This window comes from Protopterus annectens, chromosome 2.part1, assembly GCF_019279795.1.
Source record: "Protopterus annectens isolate FY-2018-M chromosome 2.part1, PAN1.0, whole genome shotgun sequence".
Lineage (NCBI taxonomy): Eukaryota > Metazoa > Chordata > Ceratodontiformes > Protopteridae > Protopterus > Protopterus annectens.
This window is the reverse complement of record NC_056729.1, coordinates 336,483,807-336,499,350: the sequence shown is the minus strand read 5'-3', so window position 1 is coordinate 336,499,350 and position 15,544 is coordinate 336,483,807. Positions and strand designations below refer to the sequence as shown.

At 43.7% G+C, this 15,544-nt stretch overlaps 2 protein-coding genes across 3 annotated transcripts in view; one reads left to right on the top strand and one right to left on the bottom strand.

Moving 5' to 3' along the window:
- Positions 1-2,295, bottom strand: part of LOC122794047 (E3 ubiquitin-protein ligase TRIM62-like) — a 208,554-nt gene extending 206,259 nt beyond the window's left edge. The window contains exon 1 of one of the 2 annotated variants that reach the window (XM_044062166.1): positions 2,041-2,295. In XM_044062166.1, the coding sequence (XP_043918101.1) occupies positions 2,041-2,229 (189 nt within the window). In that variant the 5' untranslated portion in view covers positions 2,230-2,295. The remainder of the gene's footprint in view (positions 1-2,040) is intronic. The other variant, XM_044062165.1, reaches the window with a different exon arrangement.
- ZCCHC4 (zinc finger CCHC-type containing 4) overlaps positions 1-15,544 on the top strand; it is a 1,048,879-nt gene that overhangs the window by 443,809 nt on the left and 589,526 nt on the right. The gene's annotated exons all lie outside the window — the stretch shown is intronic.

Below are 15,544 nucleotides of genomic sequence, written 5' to 3'. Positions count from 1 at the left end.
TTTTCTGCAGTGAAAAGAAGTAAAGGGGGTTGGTGATGCATTTAGGATTCTGAAGAAGTTCAGAATCTGTTAAATTATCAGATTTTTTTGGAATGGTGGAGGGGGCACTTTCTTCACCTCAGTAACATCCCGCTGCATGAAATAAGGATTGGCAAGATTATTCATTTCAGACTTGATCCATTTAGCCAGAAAGTTAAGATATTCAAGGTAAGTTAAGTAAATTTCAACTTGGTTGCTTTAATTAATAAGAGTCCTGTGAGTTCCTGTAGGGTTTAAATAATAGAAATGTTTGCCTAGCTGGGTTTATTCCTTATCAATCACCTGAGCATGGCATAGAGGGAAGAATCCCTCACTGTGACCAGACAACCCTGAGATCAGTTAAAAGCTTGGGTACTGGAGGAGCGGGGGGGAGGGTGAGTGGTCAATGCCAGCTCACCCAGCATGAGGATATGGAGGCAGTCTGACTTGCTGCAGTACTGGTATCTGCTGGAAAGAAATGTGTGTGGTATTCAGTAGCAAGTCAAGGAATTCATTTGGTTGTGCAAAGCCATGTTCACATGGTAGCTTTCATTTGTTGCATACAGGAATGTGAACAATTGCAGGGGAAGACATTACAGGGCCCTCACGTCTATGACCATGCACATCAGCCACTAAGGGAAAGGTGTTAAGCTGTAAAATTAGAAAACTCCTGGTAGCTGCCTGGATGACAGCCTCTTGCAATAGGCTTTTGCACCACAGGCAACGAATGGACCAATTGATTGCAGAAGGATGAAAGTTTGCCAGTCAAAATGAGATCAAAATATTTAAAAAAAATGATTTGCTCTGTCATCCTTCCTATGTTCATGTGGAATACCATCCATATATACATCCCAGTAAGTAGTGGGACATACATTGAAGGACATAAGTAGGATTGTAGAGCAGATTATTGTGGAGTTATTCACATTGCAGGGGGAGGCCAGAGAGAAGAGGATCACAGACAAGAGGGTGTCATTTTTGCTTCTTCAGAGATCTTAGGGAAAACCTTGTCTGTACTTTTGGGTCCATTGTTTGAAACCACATCTGTAAGAGAAGGTATTAGTCAGATAGATTACAAAATGTTGTTTAAAATGCTGCAGACATTATATCTAAAGTTTAATCAGGAGAACCCATTGAATCTTGGTATTTACAGTTTGGAAGAGTGGTTGTGGATATCAGTAAGATATTTACTTAAAGTATCTAAATGGGAAACTTGCACAGATTAGCTTTTACCCAGGGGAAAAATAAGTGTTGAAACAGTCAGAAGGTATGAGGAGAAAACATTTCATAAATTGTTGAAATGTGGTAAAACCTTTTGGGGATAGTGCTGGTATTCTGGTATAGAAAGAGTAAATAAAATAAATTACATTGTGAGAAGTGACGGGCAAATGCTACAGACTGGCTAAGAAAAGGTCTATCAGCTCTTTATCTGCCCTCACTTTTTTTTTTTTTTTTTATTTCACTGTATTTTCAGTTGCATACTCTTCCATTCGGCAAAAGAAGAGTCAGACATAAAATTATTTCACAGTTTCAACGACTGTACATTCTTTGTGTATGTGAAAGGAAAATTAATGGTTAGCCTTTTTCAATCACTAATGATCTGGGGTGAGTTTAATAAAGAGTCAAATTTTTATCTACACGATATTATCAGCATTTCATTTTGTGTGAATCAACAACAATGAATAACTGCTTTGATTTATGTGGATTCCTCAAATACTATCTTTTTAAACTGCTGAGCACACCACTGTCTAGGAAAAACGCTACCTACTAAATGAAGCAATAAAAACATCACCTACTAAGTGAAGCAACTTTAGTAATCAATTATTTTAAATGTATGAGTTTGTATTTTTTTGCTGAGAATCTACAGTTATTTCATAATACCAGTACACAATCAAGTATTTCAGTAATGCAAGAGAATAGGGAAGCATATTTCTCCAAGAAGTCAAGATTAGATTATCTGCAGTGCAGTTTGCATCAAAAATATACTATTTTTAGTAAGCATGCATTGTTTTTTGTATACTTTACCAGTGAAAGTGCCTGCCCTTCTTTAGTGGTATCTGTTGTCCCAGACATTCTTGTAGGTACTAGAATCCTGTATTTTTCAGAACGATGTACTGCAGACTGGTTTCTGATGCAGTGATCTGTACAAGATACAGGCATATAGTCATACGACTGTTCAGGCCTGTTGGTGTATGCACTGCTTTCTTCTTTCATGAATTTGTTGACATAGTTCTTGAACTCTTACATAATCCATATGCTTTAGATTTCTGCAGAAATGTTAGAAGATTCGTGTTCACAGATTGGCAGTGTTGACTTTTTTTTGTAATTGTGGAAGCTGCCTGAACAAGATAGGTAGCCTAAAGGCAGATTTCAGACTAGACCAAAGTAAAAGGGTGTGTTTTTTTAACTTCAGCTGTTTGACTTGTGACAGCATATTGGTAAAATGTAGCAAAGCCAAGCAAAGAAACAGAGTTGTTGTGGAATATAGGTATTTATCTGTGTTTGGTGCAACTTCCAGAAAGTACATTCGCTTGTTGCAGACAGTGTTTCCATTCTGAATGAAGAAAATAATCAGATTAGTTACGATTTCTTTAGCTTTGTGTTGGCAGTGATTTTCAGCATGTTTAAACTGCAGGCCCATCATTTTTTAATAGTTTTCTTCAGAGAAAAAGTGTTCACTGCATCTCTGTCTTTCCCTTAAAATCACTCAACAAGGAGATGTATTAAGCTAAGTTTTTCTCGTTATTCCTGTTATAGCAGGTAAACAAGAAAGGAAGGAAGCAGATACACTGTTTTACAGAGATATTCTTTATTCATTAAATATCTCTGTTAGTTGTTGTTAAGTCACAATTTAAAGGAGAGAGAATGTTAAAAGAGGCACAAGGTGTTGTGTGTGGAAAGGAGGGAGAAGTCCAGCATTATGAAAGCTATCCTTGAGTAGGAATTATAAAATGCTGCAGTAGTGCATTGTATATGCCATGCCAGATAATATCCTGAAAGGCAAAGTTTCAAAATAAAATAGCATACATTTAGATGCAATTAGAAAGCTATAGTTATAAGGCTGGATAGTAACTGAATGGGGGATTCAGAAACCTAGATCAGTGAACTGCTGGTCTGAGGTGTAACAGAGAGATTCACTTACTGACTGGTAGTTTTATTTAGCTGTTTTGTAAATTTATAATTATGTAATTATGATATAGAAGGGATGATTGTTGGGAAGCCAGGCTTGTTTTTGAAACATGGGTGATCGACACTTATTTGTGGGATCAGCCAGCTTTGTCACAAAATAACACATTGCTGGTATGATAGGGATTTCCTCTTTTCATGTTGTATGTGACTGAAGAATTAGTATATACAAGTGGGGGGTAAAGAGGTGAAGCCCCCCTACATCAGATTGCGGGGAGGGGGTTGCACCCTGACAAAAGCACTTTGACTTTTTTTTACTCCTGAATGCTGTTCAGATTCAGAAGCTTTCACTCATTTGAAATCTCACTAGTGTGAGGCAGTCACAAATGAATCAAATACTTCTCAGGGAGTAGTCTGATTGTTGATTCTCATTTTAGCTTTCTTAAACAGTAATAGAGTAAATACAGATACTTACTTTTTGGTTTGGTCCAGAATTTTGCCCACAGTGACATGAACTGAAGCTTCTGCATTAATATTACTCTGTTTTAGACCACAAGTTGTTTTGTAACTGTTTAGAAATGTAGATCTACAAGAAATCTCTTTGAAGAAAGTGAGCATTTTCCTTCACCCAGACATCCTCCTCCTGAGTAGAAGGATTTTAACATGAAACAGGCTGGTTTGTCAAAGTGCTGTCAGGGAGTTTATAAATAAATAAATAGCATGTCCATGATACTTCTTTAGTTGATGTGTGCTTTGTGAAATGATTCATTTGATACGCAACTATTTTGAATGGAAAATCTGAAAGCAAAAGTGCACAAGCTGGACGAATTCATGGGTTACTGTGCGCAAACTGCTACCTTTTTGGAATTTACCCACAGGTCACTTTTGACTTGATGAATTACCTGGATGTTTCTATCATTAAGATTAAAGGGGGTTTCAAGTCCAAAATTTATAGGAAGAAAATGTTTTCAAATTCCTATCTTTGTTATTCTAGTGCCCACCCTGCTTTTCAAAAAAAAAGGTATCATCAAGGTCGAGTTGGTTAGGGCTAGTCATATGACTTAATTAGACGAGGATTTTTATACTGAGTGTGACATCATAGCAAGGATGTTTGAGAAAAGAGGCTATCCTGGGACCCTGATCCTGGATGTTAAGAAAGAGGTACTTAAGGGCAGACAGGATAAATACCCCCTAATATTAAGTACGGGTTCTTTCACGGTGAGTAAAAAGACCACAACCAGATCCACACTACAACAGAGCCTTTGTTACCAACTACAGTGGTGATGCCTATTTTTTTAAAGAGTATTTTGGAGAAAGAATGGAACACATTTGTTGAATGTACAGATCTGGATGTTTTTAAGAATCAGCCCTTCAAGGGGACAGAACATAAAAAAGTTGCTTGTGCAAAACCAATATAAGTCCATTTTTTTCATAGAAAAGTAGGTACATACAGGTGTGATGCTTGTCCCCAGCGTCCCCACATTATTCATGATGAAAGTGTTTTTATTAAGGCGAAAAATAAGAAGCTGACAGGTCGAACATACACCAATTGTAATACTTTTGGTATAGTATACCTTGCCTTATGTTGTCAGTGTGATGGATATTATGTGGGGAAAACTGAGAGGCAACTTAAACGCCATATATATGAACATCTTAATGATACCAGAAAGTGTATTACAAAGAATGCACTTTTCAGGCATACACTATATTGTGAGGCGGCTAATTTTAAATTTTTTGCCTTGGATTATTATCCAAGGACATGAGAGGGAGGCCCTTGGGAAATGAAGTTAGCATTTAGGGAAACCTATTGGCAAGTAGTCCTGGAGGCAAACAAACACCCAGGTCTCAATGACTACATTTCCCTTCTTCTCTTGTTAAAACTTAGAGCAGCCAAATTATAATTGGTTTGTGGCATATGTGTGTTTTTTGCAGATAATATTTAATATTCTATTTAGATGCTATTTACAGTTTTAAAGGATTTTAAATCTTTTATATTTAATATCATGAAGGTGCATTGCTTGTCTTTTTAACTGCATAGCAGGAACTAATTGCATTATGGGTGGGCCCTTATTTAAATGTAGGTACTTGTGTTGATGTTATGTAGTCTATCTCGCCTACTTACCTGTGGGTTCAGAGCCGAATATCTGCTCCGACTCGGCCGATTTTTACTAGCTCAAAGTCTCTCATTGGCTGGGCTAAGAGGGTATCCCATGGTGCACTGCTCCATATCCCCAGATCTCATTTGCCGCGTGTGTAGCTCGGACGTGGTCTTGCTTGGCTGTGGCTAAGTACCCTCTTTTTTGCTATTTCTCTTTGAGAAAGTTATTAGTTCAGACCCAAAAGCTATTTTAATAGCTATTCTTGTTGCTGATCGCTAAATTTGTGTGTGTGTTTTCAGTGCTTGAGAGTGTTAGTTGTTTTGGTATCCCTAACTGTTCCAGCCGGCTAGGCCCATTTTAGTTAGAGGACCTAGTCCTCCCCTCTGTCGTTGGATAAACCTTTGGTCATTGTGTTTTTCCAGTGTAATACTTAGAAGAACCGTTTCAGTTAGAGGTTCTTTGTGTGTGGCTAGTACTGTTTTCCTGGTGTGTCTATCTTGTGTGTGAACCGTTTCAGTTAGAGGTTCTCAGTGTGCTTAGTATGGTGTTTTTCTGGTGTTCTAAATTGTGTGTTTTTTCCCGCCCTTTTTTGTAAGTTGCATCTAGGTGTTTCACTAACATTAATTATAAAATGTCCAAGGATCAGAAGGAGCATAAGCCTTCTGGCTTTAAGAAATGTTCCAAATGTGGATATAAAATGTCCATCACGGATGGACACACTGTGTGTCTACTGCCTCAGAGCCATCCATTTACATGAGTCGTGTAGCTTTTGCCACGCTTTCAGTCCTAGGGTGCTCCAGGAGAGAAAAAACAAATTAATATTAAAGGGACTTTTGAAACCGTCATTTGAGGAAGCTATAGATTCGGCTTCTAGTACTCAGTCTAAGTCTAAAGCTTCCAAGTCTAAGAAAAGGTCTCCGGGTCCATCTGCCACTTCGGAGCCTCCGGAGAAGATTACTGTTTTGGACTCTACCTCCTCGGCTCCACTGTCCACGGGGCTGCAGGAGGTATCAGTGCTAACTGAATCAGCGTCGGCTCCCATTATTCTTGAGCCCATTCGGAGCAAGTCGCCCAGTGTCAAGCATGGTTCACCAGACAAGAGATCCCAATCTCCATCGCTCTCCTCCAAATCCTCCAGGCTTTCTGATTTGGATGTTAATAGGGTAGTGCAGAGGCTCCTGCAATCGCCAGTGTTGGCCAAATTGTTCTCGGCTCCGACCCACTCGGCTCCGGAGCCAGTTTCTATGACCGTTTCGATGATTCCTCCTCCGAGCACATCCTTGTCATCGAAGCCGGTATGCTCCACTCGGAGTGATGTTCCTGTGCCAGCTCCGATACCCCTTTTGGGTCTATCGGTGCCGACATCGTCTCTGACCATGTCGGTTCCATCCACAGGGTTCGAGACTCTGGTCTCTTCGGTTGTGCCCGAGGGGATACTTCGGGACAGCTGTCGGTTCCGAGTCTCCCACTCGGTGCATCGGCTCGGGGGACCCCTGTCATGGCCTCGGAGGCTGGTTGGTCCTTGGACTCTGGAGGACCTGCCTTCGAGACCATGTGGAGCGCGCTGGCAAGATCGTTAGCTACATCACCCGGGTCGGTCATTCCGTCCCCCACCACCCCGGCGAGAGCCTCTGACACTCACCTGTCCATGGACAGTAGAGCGCCAGGCCCTAAGGATACCACCACGAGTGGTCCCCAACTTTCTGAGGGTCTCCCAGAGTCCGTGCCTGAGGAGCCTCCTAGAAAGAAATTGTGCAAGAGGAAGCACATAGATTCCCAGGATGAGTCTCTCACCTCCGATACTGACCTCGAGGAATCGGAAGGGTCCCCCAAGTCTTCCTCTGATGATGTTTCCTTCTCCGATATCCTGGAGATACTGAAACAAAGAGGAGTCTGGCCTTCCAAAACTCCTTCTGAGGAGGAGTCAGTATTCTTTAAGGCTTTTGGCGCTCAACCTTCCGCCTCCTGGGTGTCTCCACCCTTCGACGAACTTCTTGACCTCATTTGTCAGAGTGTGGGAAAACTCTGATTCTGTGGAGCCCGTGCCCGGGTGTCCTAACAAATTCCTGTCTGCACACAAGGGAAAAGAGTTTCTATCAAAAGGAGTCCCAGTAGATGCCATGGTGGTGGCGGCAGCAGCCACCCAGAAGGAAGTTGCAGAGTCATCCTCATCGGTCCAGCCTCCTAACAAGGAATCTAGGACCATGGATCAGTACGGAAAGCTTACCCTATCTTCAGCAACCTTCACTTTACGGTCGCTGAATTATTTGTCTCACTTCACTCGGCTCCAGAGAGATCTCCTCAAAGAACTTGCGAGTAACATACTTGAGGCGGTGGCTCAGATGGTTAATGCACAGGTTTCTACCCTCAACTCCATTGCTAACTCGTCCATGCGGCTCATCTCGTGTGCGGCTGAGGGAGCGAGTAGGGCGGCAAGCTCAGGGGTCGCCCTTAGAAGGCAAGCCTGGCTGCGCCTGTGTCACTTCGCGGAGGCCTTCAAGTCTTCCTTCACTGATGCCCCATTTGACGGTTCCTCCTTGTTTGGGACCAAAGTGAAAGACACCCTCACTAGGTGCGAGCAAGAGGGAAAGACCCTGTCTGCCATAGGGGTCCGTTTTTCCCTTCCTTCTAGGCCTTATCCCAAGGCCCAGCGGGGGGGAAGATGTGTTTCAAGAAATCACAGTGGTTTTTTCCTGCCGCACAAGATGAACCCCCCTCCAGAGGCAAGGGAGGGGGGGGGTTACTCTGGGAGATGTCGCCCCAGCGGCAGAGGGGGCCCCCGCAATTCAGGAGACCGTGACTCCTTCCGTGGCTCTCCATACTCTCATTCCTGAGGGTGTGCCCGACTGCGCTTATCCGGAGCCAGTCGGGGGTTGAATTTCCTTATACCCGGAAGCCTGGGAGAGCATCACCCAGGACCGATGGGTACTAAGGAGAGTTTCCGGAGGTTACCTCATCCCATTCTCTTCAGCTTCCCCGCCAATAAGAAAAATCCCAGACGTTCCACCCAGTCAAAGGGATCGAGCAGCCTCAGAGGTCTCTCAGCTGCTAGAAAAAGGAGCCATCCAACGAGTCCCCTCAGACCAAATCGGATTAGGGACTTACTCAAGATTCTTTTTGGTGCCGAAAAGAACAGGGGATCTGAGACCCATACTAGATCTCAGTCAACTCAACAATTACGTACACAAGTCCATGTTACATATGGTCACTCTACAATCGATTCTCCCATTGTTGGGAGAGGAAGTTTGGATGTGCATCATCGATCTCAAGGATGCTTGTTACCATGTCAAAATGGACAAAGCATCCAGGAGTCACCTACGCTTCCGGCTGGAAGCCAGTCACTTCCAGTTTTGAGCCCTGCCCTTTGGTCTCACCACAGCCTTCAGGGTGTTCACCAAATGTATGGCAGTGGTGACGGCTCACTTGAGACATCACGGATTCCAGGTGTTTCCGTACCTGGACGACTGGCTCCTTACTGCCCCCACCAGGCATCAACTAGTTCAGACCAGGGACGCTACCATCAGTCTATGTCACCGATTGGGCATAACAATAAACTGGGAAAAATCTGCCTTATTGCCCTCACAGCATGTTGGACACCATTCAAATGCAAACATTCTTACCACAAGAAAGGATCACGGTATTGCAAAGACAAATTCATATACTGATGCCCCTGAGACAAGCGAAGGCAAGACTGGTTCTACAACTCCTAGGGACCATGGCTGCGACTATCATGTTAGTCCCTCTAGCGAGATTACACATGAGACTTCTTCAATGGCTCCTCTTTGTCCAATGGTCTCTCCAAAAACTCCCACTATCTCATCCCATCTTAATCACAGACAGGTGCAAGCAGGATCTCCATTGGTGGCTGTGCACCAACAATTTGAACAGGGGAAAGCCTTTCGTTTCCCCCATCTCTGTTGCCACGGTGACCACGGACGCCTCCTAGATGGGGTGGGGGGGGGGGCATTATCTCGGCAGGACAGTCCAAGGCACGTGGCAAGAACATGAGATACATTCGCACATAAAAATCCTGGAGATGAGAGCAGTGCTTCTTGCATTGCAGGCACTTCAGGAAGTTCTTCCTCTAGGGACTATTGTGATACACTCAGACAACATGTCAGTAGTGTGGTATCTCAACAAGCAAGGGGGAACACGGTCTTACCCCCTATGCAGAGAGGCTATGCGAGTGTGGAATTGGGCAGTAGCTTCCCAATGGTTTCTGGTGGCAACGCACATTCCGGGGAAGTCCAACGTAATAGCGGACAGGCTAAGCAGAGCAATACTTATGCCTTACGAGTGGTCCCTGAATTGCCTGGTTACAGAGCGAATCTTCAGCAGATGGGGTCAGCCTTGCTGTGACCTTTTTCCAGCCCTCTCAATGTGAAATGCAGCAACTACTTCACGCTGATCCCCCCCACAGGGGGAGTCACCCAGGGACGCTCTGGTTCACGATTGGCCCTCCGGTCTGCTTTATGCTTTCCCTCCATTTCCCCTTCTCTCAAGGGTGATTCAGAACACGCAATCCTTGGGAAGCAGAATGATTCTGATTGCCCCACACTGGCCTCGTCAGGTATGGTTCCCCTTTCTTCAACCATACATTGTGGACACTCCTTGGATTCTGGACCCTCTACCAGATTTACTGACACACATGTCAGGACAGTTCCACCCCTTTTTGAGGACACTCCGGTTGACAGCCTGGCTACTCCACTTCCATCGCTAGTCAGACGTCATCATTTTTCATCAGAAGTGGTCCATATATTATCGTCCTCCCATAAGCCATCCACTAGAAAGATTTACTCTAGCAAATGGAAAAGGTTCTCCGTCTGGGTTCATACTAGAGGGTATCGATCCTTATACAGCTCTGATAGATTCAGTTCTGGAGTTCTTGTCAATGCTTTTCTATCAGATTATAGATATAGTTACATATATTTTTGCAAAACAGTTTGGCTCACAGAAGGGATGATAATTATCCTAGTGACATCCAGGTAACTTAAGATGCTGAAGTCAGATTAGATTATATTGAAAAAAAATATGCATACTGGATCCAAACAAAGCACAGGGAAGAGACGGAATTAGTAATAATGACCTGTGAACGCTTCAGCAAGAACTTGCAGTAACTTTATATCTATTATATACAATGTCATATAAATATTGTGAGATTACTCAAGATTGGAGACATGCACTTATTAATCCTGTCTTTAAGGGAAAGTGGAGTAGGAGAAACCCAGAGGCATACAGACCCTTAAGTCTACTTTCATGTTATGGAAAAATAATGGAGAAGGTAATATTGGATAAATTATTGTCAGAAATAGAAAGGATGGGACTTGAAACCACATATCAGCATGCAAATGTTGATATATCTATTACTACCTGTAATATGATGTTCTATTACAATGTAATAACAGCTATGAATGAAAATGTGTGCTGTGATGTAATTTATGTAGGTTTAACTTCAGCATTTGATAAGGTTATACATAAAACACTGATCAATATATTAGAACACGAAGTATTGACGTACTCTTGATAAGATGGATAGCTGCATGGCTTTCAGATAGGATATGGTAAGTATCATACTTCAGATGGACAGGTGAAATTCTTGGTTACAGTCAGGGTGTCCCATAGGGCTCTGTCCTAGGCACATACTTGTTTAGATTGTATCTTTCAGATCTGTCTTTTTCATTAGAGGTGTTCTGCAGTCTGTATGTAGATGACTTGAAAGTTGGTAAACTCTTTACACGTGTTACAGAAAGGGCATGTCTGCAAAAGAATTTTACTAACTTGACCATTTTGGCACAGGAGAATAATATGTTGGACGGTGCAGTGGTGTAGCAGTCACATTGTCTCCTCACAGCAAGAGGTTCTCTGGTTCCATCCTTGGCTGGAGTGCCTCCTGTGTGGAGTTTGCATGTCCTCCTTGCATTCGTGTGGGTTTCCTCCCACCTTACAAAAGACGTGCGTCTGGAGCATTTTTCCCTGGGTCTCCACTTTAAATTGGCTTCATTCCAAGTCAGACTTTCCCGGTAAACAAAACGTTAAATAAATCAATAAAATAAACAAAATGTTAAATAAATTAAAAAATGTTGATAACTACATCAAAAGGTAAGCACATGAGATGTGGGAAATGTAAACTGAATGTTTAATTTAATATAGGACACAGTGTTTGAAACTGTAGATGTTATGTTGTCCCTGTCTCATCTTCCTTCTTGTTGGCTAGGTTCAGTGCCAATCCTCGGCTCCAACTCGGCTGCATTCTAAAGCTTGAGAGCGTCTACTGGCTCAAGGCTAGACCCTATCCCATCATGCTTAGCGCTAGTTACCCAGATTTTGTTTGCCGCTTGAAGCTTCGAGATTGCTGGAGACTGGCTTAGGCTAATTTTTTGATTTTTCTTGTTGTATTCTATACTAAAAGCTTAACTATTTTCAGGAAAATTTTCTGTAGATTAGAAGTAGTTTTCTAGGATCCCTATCTGTGTTTTCTGGTTGTTGTTGTTTAGGCCATTGTTTTTTCTTCAGGCCTATCCCCCCTTTCAAATCCGTTTTTTCTTAGAGGATTCCCCCTTGCTCTCGGCCCATTTTCAGTTAGAGGGCTTCCATTATTCCCTCCTTCTCACTTTCTGCTAGGAGTTAGCCATTTAAGTTAGAGGCTTTCCTCGGTTGGGGGAGTTTGTCATTTAACTTAGAGGCTCTCCCCCTTCCATTACCTCCAGTTGCTTGTTGTAAAAAAAAAAATAGATAATAGTGTTGTTGTGGTTATTATAGAGTTGTAGATTTATTTTTTCTTGATTTCTTTAACTACAGTATATTGTGTTTTTTGCTATTGGTCTTTTCGATAATGTCTAAAGAAGCATCTAAAGAATCCAAACCTTCTGGATTCAAGAAGTGTGACTTGTGCTCCCAAAAAATGTCCCTAACTGACGGACATATGAGTTGTGTTTATTCCCTGGGAGCGGTGCATCTGCAGGACTCATGTTCCATTTGTCATGCCTTCAGTGCCAGAGTCCTGCAAGAGTGCAAAAACAAACATACTGAGAGGCTTACTGAAAGGACCCTTTGGCACACCAGTGAAAATCCTACAAACCGACATATCTGTCAGTTCCGACCACAGAGCTATTGAGACACAGAGAGAAATTGCCCAATTCATTGGATCTGAAACCTCTCTAGTCCAACATGACTTTATTTCCTGCGGTTCCATCAGTGTCCTCGGAACCGTCTAGGAGTCACAAAAGGACTAGGTCTCCTTCTTTGGAACCGGTGCGGTCTGCTCCACAGTCACCGCTTTTACAGTCTGTGGCGTGCAGTCATCGATCGTCCACCCACTCCTCTCAGTCATCCAGGAACCTTTCAAATGATGATGTGGAGAGGGTGGTGAAGAGGCTTCTCAAGAGACTGGCTCTCACCAAAATCTTATCGAGCCCAGCCTGTATGGATGTGGAGCTGACTACTCTACCCCCTGGATCATCTATTCCCTCTTCGACTCACCTGAGCTCGGAGCTGGAGTGCATGGAAGTCATTGTGGTGGAGCCACCGGTTCCGAAAACCTCTGGTCTCTTGGTTCCAACATCCACTCCAATCTACTTGATACCTCCTTCTATTGACGGATCTGGGAGCTGACACTTCCTCATCGGCTCTGGGGAGGGTGGCATCGGATCCTTGTCTGACCCTACTCTACACACACCTTTTTGGAGCTACGGCGCAGGTGAACTCAGCTCCCACATCAACCTCAGAGCCATCGCCCTCAGTGCAGGAGCGGTCTCTCGACTCTTCGGAGCCAGGGACCCTCTCGGGCTAGGATCATGATGCCTTCTAGGTGATGGAGTGTGCTGTCCTCTCAGACAGCACCTCCCTCAGCTTCAGCTACTCCGTCTCCTACGGAGCCAGTGTCTTCCCTCTCACCCCCCCTCCATTCTAAGCATAGGGAACCAATGCCCCAGGACACCCCATTGGGTGCCCCCCCTCTTCCGTAACCTCCCCAGAGCATATCTCTGAGGAGGTCCCTCGGAAGAGGATATGTAAGAGGAAGCATGTGGAGTCCCCTAAGTCCCTGACATCGTACACGGATTTGGAGGACTCAGAATGGTCCCCACTTCCCCCCTCTGAGAATGTCTCATTCGTGGACATCCTGGAAAGCAGAGGGGTGGCTGGAAGCCCCTTTCCCCTTCTGAAGATGAGTCCATGTACCTGGACGCATTTGGTTCCTGACCTTCCACCTCTTGGGTGTCTCCGCCCTTCAACCCGCTGCTAGGGATAGTAAGTCAAAAGGCATGGAGCTCACCAGAATCAATGGAACCAGTTCTGCGGAGGCCTAATAAGTTCATAATGGCACCACATGACAACATTTTATTACTTAAGGGCATGCCAGTTGATGCTATGGTGATGGCGGCAGCCACTAAGAAGGATTTAGCAGAGACCTCTACTTCTGTCCATCTGCCAAACAAAGAGTCCCATACAATGGACAGATATTGGGAAGCATGTCTTTTCTTCAGCGGCCTTTACTCTCAGGTCACTGAATTATCTATCCCATTTCACCCATCTTCAGAGGGATCTCCTGAAAGAGCTAGGAGATACCCTACAGGATTCTACAGCTGTGGAAGCTGCAGATAAAACTGCTTCTCAGTTTGTGACCTTATCTTCGGTAGTTAACTGCTCCATGCAGCTTATCTCATATGCAGCCAATGGAGCGATCAGTGCTGCAGGCACAGGAGTCACCTTACGGAGACGCTCCTGGATGTGCCTTTGTCAGTTTGTGGAGCCTTTCAAGTCCGCCTTTACTAACGCCCCTTTTGATGGCTCATCATTGTTTGGGCCTAAGATAAAAGAGACTCTAACTAGGTGCGAGCAGGATGGCAAGACTCTCTCTGCTGTGAGAGTTAGTTTTTCCGCGCCTTCTAGACCTTATCCCAAAAGTCAAAAAGGTGGAAAAATGTGGTTCTGGAAATCCCAGGGAGTTTCACCTGACACACGTGGTGAATTTTCCCCCCGGAGAATTGGAGGGGATAATAATGGGAGACACCACCCTCATGGCAGAGGAGGTCCACAGAGTCAAGGTGACCGAGATATGTTCTCTGGTAGGCCCTTCCAGCGCTTCTGAATGGAGGCTCGCCTGTCCACTCCTGGAGGCAGTCGGGGGAAGATTGTCACTGTACCCAGAAGTCTGCCAAAATATCACAAAAGACACATGGGTACAGTTGATAATATCCAGGGGATGCAGTATTCCTTTCTCCATGCCACCTCTTCCCAGAAAAACAAAAATCCATCTCAGATGTGCCACCCAATCTAAGGGAACAAGCAACTCTAGAAGTTCAAAAATTGCTAAGGAAAAGAGCCATCCAAGAAGTCCCCGCAGACCAAATCGGATCCGGAACTTACTCAAGGTTCTTTTTAGTACCAAAGAAAACAGGGGACTGGAGGCCCATTTTGGACCTCAGCAGACTCAACAAGTCTGTCAAAAAGACAAAGTTCCAGATGGTGACACTGCAGTCCATACTTCCCTTTCTGGGAAAGGACAATTGGATGTGTTCCATCGATCTCCAGGATGCATACTACCATATCAAGATGGACAGGCATTTCAGGAGATTTCTACGCTTCTGGCTGGGAGCCAGTCACTACCAATTCAGAGCTCTGCCCTTTGGCCTCACCACAGACCCAGGGTGTTCACCAAATACATGGCAGTAGTCACAGCTCATCTGAGGCATCTACGATTTCGGGTGTTTCCATATCTGGACGACTGGCTGCTTACCCCCACCACCGAGCATCGACTAACCAAGACAAGAGACACCACAATCTGCCTCTGCTCTCAGCTATGCATCACTATAAACTACGAAAAGTCTGCCTTGTTGCCCTGTCAATGTATTACATTTATAGGAGCAGCAACTAGATGAAAGAAGCATGCAGAACAGACCAACAGCAAAAATCCAGGTTTATTTAAGCACTTTTTGTCAAGTTTCAGACTTCATCAGAATAAAATCACATGATCATGACAAACATATGTACACAACCCCACCTAGCCATTGGTCAATGTAATTACATAATTTCCTCTAAAACAGACATTATACAAAGTTAATAAAAGTTGTTAAAACTTGATATTCTTGCAACAAATACAACTGATAAATCTATAAAAAGTATATCAGTTTTAATTTTAAAACAGAACTCAGGGAAATTCTGTCATTAAGACCTGGTACTTGGCAGGCATTAGTTTTGATCTGCCATGTCAATTCCTTAAATTCTAGCCATTCATCCATTAGTTCCCTGTTGCTCCAAGATCAATATGGTCTATGGCCCCAAACTTAAAAGTATGTGGGGGCACG